Here is a 7878-nt window from a genome sequence, read left to right as displayed (position 1 = left end):
CTTGCACCTCTAATAAATTCCAGTTAATCGTAATATAATTCCAGATTAATTCTGATTAATAATTAATCAATTTTAATTGATTTCATATCAATTTATTAACCATATAAATTAACAAAAGAATTATTTTAACAATTGATCTCATAATAATTTATTAATCACATAATAAACTAATAAACCTACTGTCTATTTCCAATTAATATATTAATCATATAATATATTAACAAATCATTTCGTCATAATTTCCAGTTAGTTTATTAATCATATAATAATCTAATAAATCATCATTTCTTTATAAATGTCATTCTAATTAAGTTCTAGTTATGAGGGCAACCCAAAAAGGACTTTGCTTCTAATTACAAGAATATATCAATTTAGTTACCGACTTAGACACCTTAATCCAACAAAAACCTCATACATACATGCGCAAAACCAATCTACACAATCAATTGAAGTCCTCTCGGATACTTTCAAATACTCGTCGGATGCATCACAACATATATCGTATCTCAAATATCTAAGTGCAGCCGCACATTTTTGTATACTACTAAAACTCATTCTTCCTCTAGCATCGGATTTTTTTAAAATAATCATAACGAATCTCTAAAGCATTACTAATACGTAAAAATGCAGTCTTATTAAGACGGAAATTACGCTTTAACGAGTCATCATTATAAAGACAGTTATCGGCAAAGTAATCACGTACCAATAAGTCATATACGGCTTGACGATCTTGATTGACAACCGCTCTTGAATGCGAAACATCAAAACTTTTTTCATCATGCATGTGTTGCACATCATTGAAGAACGTCGAGATGAACTCTCCGTCGTCTTTCGAATCGAAATTCTTAAAGAAATCCATAAACATGTGTTTTAAGAGAGTGTAAAAAAGATGAACGATCTGGGTGTAAAGGTTTATGTAAATTGTTGTGTTTATATAGGTAAAGAATATATATTAAAAAAAATTAAAAATTTTGACCGTTGAACGGCTACAAAAGGAAGAATGAATCTTGTTGGTCGTCCTAGCTCGTTCTAGCCAACACGAACCACCACAACCACGAGCCACAACGAGACACTGGACTGGTGTGCATAGTCGTGATTCGGGGCAGCCTTCGTGGTCCGTATTCCGGAAGGCATTATAAAGTGCTATCTTGCCAAATTAACCACGCAAATGAAAGATACCGTTCGTTTCAACCCACTACCCGCCAAAAAAACCGAGGTCCCACACAGCGAAAGATACATGGCCATTAACCGCGCTCCTTACCCTCCATAGTTTGTAGTCTCTACACATTTCTTGACTGAATATGTCGCCGTTGGTATCGATCTCCGGTGGCGGACGACTTCCCATCCTACTTACCACCACACCCACAATAGCCACGACTTCTTTCCGACGCTTTTCAACTTCATTTGCTTCTCTGGCATCACCACAATCTCCATCACCTCCCCCGCAACCAAGTCACATGCAAACATCTCTTCCTCTAAAACACCTTTTGCCGTCGATTCGTCTTCCAAAGCTTCTGATAAGAACTTGAATTACGCGCTCGCAAACCCTAACGGAAGTAATCCTGCTTTGCAGTTTGTGAGGTCAACAGAGTCCAACATTGAAAAGGTATGTTTTTTATGCTGACATAACTTTTTTATATCAGGGTTTCAGTGAGATTTGGGGAAATATCATGATTTGTGTATGTATTCGTTGGTTATGGTGATATGTATATTCGCTTGTATTATGTACGTGCTCCAGAAGCCCTATTTTATGAGGAACTTCGAAATTGTATTGGTAGAGATCTCATAGACATGCGATTGAGACTCTGTAATTCTGTTATTAGTTCGATTTTCCAATGATTTTATTCATACCGATGAAAATCTTCTATTTGGCAGGTGATATTTGACTTCAGGTTTTTGGCACTTTTGGCTGTTGCAGGCTCTTTAGCTGGCTCCTTATTATGCTTCCTAAATGTAATCATCCTTAAACTCATCACTTGTGTATATATTTATAGATAAAGACAAATTTTCTTTTTAGCACACCTCTGCTGAAATGAGGTGGTAGCAAAAAAAGACAAATTTTCTTTTTAGGTTTTTAAGGTTCCACAGAGGTGTCTCTGCGGATCTTGTGAACACAAAAAGACAAATTTTCTTTTTAGGTTTTTAAGGTTCCGCAGAGGTATCTCTGAGGAATGGGTATGAACAATTTTTTAAGAGAATTTTTTTGGGACTTTTAAGTATTTACCCATTCCTCAGAGACATTAAGCGATCCGCAGAGGTGTTCACAAGATCCGTAGAGACACCTCTGCGGAACCATTAGAACCCCCAAAAAAAAATTTGTCTTTTAGTGGTGCCACGTCATTTCCGCAATACTGTGCGTCGTTCCTCAAAGGAGTAAAGGGATCCCGCAGAACCCCTCTGTGGATCTCGTGGTCATTTTCCAAAACTCAAAAATTCATGGTTATTTGCTGAAAACACCCCTAACTTTTAATTATTTCATTAATTTTCTCATATTTATATCTGTTTTCCTTGATATGATAGAGTAAATAGTTGATGCTTTGCTGATGTCATTATGTTTCCCTAGGGTTGTGTTTATATTGTTGATGCATATAAAGTCTACTGGACAAGCTGTTCGAAAGGAGTTCATACAGGAAAGATGGTGTTGCGATTAGTTGAAGCGATAGGTGAGTTTCTCACATTTTTACTTTACTATTTTTTTCTTTTAGTAAATTTAATAATATATTGTTATTCCTTTATTTTTATTTTTTTTGAAATATGGATGCAGATGTTTATCTAGCTGGCACAGTGATGCTAATATTTGCAATGGGTTTGTATGGATTATTCATTAGTAATGCACCTGGTAATGTAGCACCAGCAGATGATCGTGCTCTCAAGGGCTCCACCTTGTTTGGGATGTTTGCTTTGAGGGTAAGCATTTTTGTATATGCATATAGATGGTTAAATGCAAGAAATAGCAATATAGTTTCATTTATTTGTTTATTATATCATCTAATAGTAAAATGCTATAGTAAACAAATGGGAAATCTACTATGAAGTCTTTATATTTTGACCTCATATTCAATTAAGTCCCTATATATATATATATATATATATATATATATAATATATATATAATATATATATATATATATATATATATATATATATATATATATATTCTAATTAAGTTCTAAATACCGATAAATGTATTCATTTTCATCATTTTTCTAGGTTATTAGGTCATCCCACTTTCAAACTTTACACTTTTGGCCAAGATTTTAACTTTTATTACAAGTTTGGTCCAAAATTACACTTTTGGCCCAGATGTCAAAATTTTGTTATAAACTTATCCTAAATTTAGTTTTTTTACATATGTTTTTTATGTGAAAATGTTTCTTTTTTTAAAAAGGTTTTTTATGTGAAAATATGTTTTTTTTTTGTATAGAAAAGATATTCACATAAAAAAACTTCTATGCGAAAAACCTTTTGGACCAAATTTATAAAAAAAGAAACATATTTTTCACATATAAAAACCTTTTTCTAACAAAATGTTTTGTAAAAAAAGGTTTTTAAATAGTAAAAACAAGGTTTTTTATATGAAAATATGTTTTTTTTTGTATAAATATGATTTTATAAAGAAATATAACATATTCAAAACAAAATTTTGAAAAAAATAAAAAATAACTAAATTTAGGATGAGTTTGTAACAAAATTTTGAAATATGGGCCGAAAATGTAAGTTTTTGACCAAATTTGTAATAAAATTTAAAATCTAGACCAAAAGTGTAAATTTTGAAAATGAGATGACCTGATAACCGGGAAAAATGGTGAAAATCAATACATTTATAGACATTCAGGACTTAATCAGAAAAAAAAATGACTTAATTGAGTATAAAGTCAAAATGTAAGGACTTTATAGTAGATTTCTGTAAACAAATAAATAAAAATACATTGCTATTTATGCATTTAGCCACATATAGATTCATATGTGATATCAGTCTTAGTCCTATCTGTTATGTTATGTTATGTCATGTCATGTCTAATGGAATCTGATTGACTTTTAGGAGAGACCAAAATGGATGAAGATAAGTTCGCTTGATGAATTAAAGACAAAAGTGGGACATGTCATTGTAATGATTCTTCTAGTAAAAATGTTTGAGAGGAGCAAAATGGTAACCATAGCAACTGGTTTAGATCTTTTAAGCTACTCGGTTTGTATATTCCTATCATCAGCTTCTTTGTATATTCTTCACAATCTTCACAAAGATGAACCTATATAATTAACTTTGTACAAATAGAATGACAAATATGTTGGTAGAACGATTCACGTGTATTATCACTTGGAGTTATAGTTTAGCTAAAAGGAAATTATATATGCATTACTTGTAAATTTTTGTCTTAGTTTTGCTTCTTGTATATTTGGGTCTAATCAGCTACACTTGGTTAATGATGTTTTTTATTTTTTGAGAAAATGACAAATCATATTTGGGAAATGAAAGGAAAAATAAATGAGGACAAATTTATAAAAAGTTGTGTTATGTTGCTCTACGGCCTCTCATGATAGACACTAGACGCGGATTTGAATCACGCCAAATAAAATCATTTTGAATCTCGAAGACTTGAGTTCAAATCCCAGTAATGATTTTTTTTATACCAACAAAATGAGAGGATTTATTAAAACTATAAATCCACAAAAATTTAGGATATATATCGTACTTTAGTTAGTTATTGACTTATTGTTGTGTGTTTTACCTTTGGGTGCTGTTTCTTTGCCAATTGTTCTTCTTGTACTCTTTATTAATTGTATTTTGTCCAACTTCGTAACTCTTATTTTAATTAATATATATATATATATATATATATATATATATATATATATATATATATATATATATATATATCGTACTTTAGTTAGTTATTGACTTATTGTTGTGTGTTCTACCTTTAGGTGCTGTTTCTTTGCCAATTGTTCTTCTTGTACTCTTTATGAATTGTATTTTGTCCAACTTCCTAACTCTTATTTTAATTAATATATATATATATATATATATATATATATATATATATATATATATATATATATATATATATATATATATATTTCTGTTGTTCCAAACAAAGAAACTTAGGATATTGTTATTTACTTAGAGACACACTCACGTTTAAGCCTTGTTAATAGATATATTTTTTTCCACTAAAATTTAATGGCTAATAATTTGATAATATTATGAAATATGTTTGGACAGGAATTGGTTTCACTTATAGTCGAGGGTGGTAAATAGTGGTGCACAAAAATGGTCTCGTAGCGATAGACTGTAGTTTACATGACTATAATCGTTATCTGATGTTAAGTGGTATATGATATATGTAGTTGCCATGCTAGGGTGATACATTCATACAAATGTAACATAAGTTCATGCTCGTTGTAATATTTTTGGGTTATTGTTAAAAAAAATATTATTTTTTTTATAGCTTATGGAGAAGTTTCAATTTTTGTTTTTAGAAAAGAAGAGTATTGATTATTAAATATTTTGCCTAAATTAACATAATAGTCTTTAGCCGATGTGGGCTTGGTGAACACCGGGCCACGAACTCAACATGTCGAGTTCGGTGCCCCAACTCGGTGAACAGCTGCAGAGGTCTTCCTTCTTTAACCTCTTCTTCCTCATTTCTTCTTCCTACCTCGACAGACCACTCCTCTTCTCCTTCTCTTCTTCCGGTCTTCTATTTTCCTTGTTGGAGCTGAGGTGGAGCTCGATGACCTGTACACCACTCCCCTCGGCTTAATCCAGATATTCCCCAAATTGATTGGCATTGGTAGTCATATGACTTTTGATCAATGCCCGGATATTACATATAGGTATATGCGAAGTTCCAAACCTCTTTGTAGCTTGAAACTGACAATTTTACCGTTAAAGATCATTTTTGGATTTTGTTATTTTAAACAAAATGATCATTTGGATCAATATCTAATAATAATAATAATAATAATTTACTTATACATTATTATTATGGACTTGATTCATAGATTTGTCTTGTAGTTGCATCCATGTTGCAGGGGACCAATCTATATCTAAAATAGATGGCTAGGGGATAATGTATACACAAAGCGTGGCCCATTCCTTCCGACATCAATTGCTTCCAACCAAGGGCTTCTAGCCCAGCGGTATCCGGTGTTGCTCTCCCTCCTTGAGGTTGAGGGTTCAAGTCTCATCGTGGACATAGATGGATTTAAGGTGTAGTTTAGGAGTAGGTTAGATTTGTCGTTTCAAAAAAAAAATCAATTGCTTCCACATCCACTACTTTAAGTTTCAGAATATATTCATGTTTTAAGGTAGCTCCAGCCGATAGTAACGGAAGACGAAACAAAATTAGTCAATATGATGATGCGCAAATAAATAACATGAACCTATTTACCACGTTCAAATGAAATGAAATGACTGATTTTAAATAAATAATTAATTGGCATATAGCATAATAATTGATATATACTTTTAATCCGAATAGAATCACAATTTTACAAAAACTTTTTTTTTAATACGCTTGATGGTAAGAGTGAAAAAATAATAATAAAATAATAAAACTAATTAATAAAAATCTAAAATCAATAATCATATTTGAAATTTATTTTTATTCGGTTACCTACTTACATATTAAAGATTATCAAACAAAATGCTTCAACAGCTTTTTAAATTAAATATGGTAATTAAATGTAATTGTATATTTTAGACAAAACTGCATAAATGGTTTTTGTGGTATGTATTTTTTTTGAGTTTTGATCAAAACTTCAACTTTTTTGAATTGGTGGTTCTATTGATCATGTTTGTATGTGATTTTAGTTCCTTCGAAAATTGAAATTACTATAATACCCTTATGTATATATTGTTTTTGTTTTTCTTTAAGTTTTTTAAAATCTAATACTTATTTATCAATTTTATTAATTAAAAAACAATAGAGGACTCATCTCTCTCTCTCTCTCTCTCTCTCTCACTCACACACACACACATACAAAAAGAAAAAGTTAAAAAAAACCCCTTAAGCTCCATGCAATCCGTATACTTGCAAAAGGGAAGAAGATTGGGTGATCCATTGTTCACCATCTTCTTTATGAACCACAATCACCTCTTTCGGAAATCACCCATCATCATCCCTTTGTACTTTGATTGTTGGTACTCTCTCATTCTCATCTTCTTCTTTTCCATCTTCAACGAGATATATCACCCATTCTCCTGCTGGAAATCACCATCACTCAACTATTGTCAAATTTCAAAGAATTATAGGTGTTCGATATACTTATAATGGTAGGATTAGGATGCCTAGACTCATTGTTAGGATCCAACACACTCGAGTCTCTCTCTGTTGAAGTTGTATCCATTTCTAAAGCCATATGAGTTAGGATCATTTCCTAAGCTATATAGGCTACCTTGTAACAACAGTAAGATCATACATCTTAGCATAAAGTCATCTGTTTCATAACTGTTAGTCAGTATGGAACGAGGAACATTATGGATAAATTCACTATTATAGACTTATATGGGTTGACATCCCGACATCGGTTGCTAGCTACAACCATCGTCTGACGAGTCGAAACGAGCGTTGGCGTTCCTAAACTATAAAGTGCACGACAGTAAATAAATATGTGTGTGGACTTTCAACTCTAAATTTTCCAAGTGCTGGTGCAAAGGTGTTCGTCACAGTTCGGTTATGAGCTTATTTTAGACACCGAATGTATTTATGTTACCGTATAGGATTGAAATATGATACATACAGAGATTTTTTCCACATATACTAATTGAAAGAGACTGTATGTAGTGGAATAGCTTATGACTCTAAAATGATAAGTGTCAATACCAAAAATTAAGTAAGTCATATAACACTTAATTAATATCATGACACGACT

General features: G+C 31.6%; 1 protein-coding gene across 1 annotated transcript; it reads left to right on the top strand.

The window, feature by feature from the left end:
• Positions 1–1168: 1168 nt before the first annotated feature.
• LOC145139560 (uncharacterized) lies at positions 1169–4298 on the top strand. The gene is made up of 6 exons (XM_079073345.1): positions 1169–1180; positions 1271–1606; positions 1876–1953; positions 2564–2663; positions 2765–2907; positions 4043–4298. Exons 1-6 carry the CDS (start codon positions 1169–1171, stop codon positions 4256–4258), a joined length of 885 nt encoding a protein of 294 aa, XP_078929471.1. The 3' UTR covers positions 4259–4298.
• Positions 4299–7878: the final 3580 nt, after the last annotated feature.

This window comes from Lactuca virosa, chromosome 9, assembly GCF_052849685.1.
Source record: "Lactuca virosa cultivar CGN04683 chromosome 9, Lactuca_virosa_CGN04683_v6, whole genome shotgun sequence".
Lineage (NCBI taxonomy): Eukaryota > Viridiplantae > Streptophyta > Magnoliopsida > Asterales > Asteraceae > Lactuca > Lactuca virosa.
Note: the sequence above shows the minus strand (reverse complement) of the source record. Positions and strands in the feature narration are given on the sequence as shown.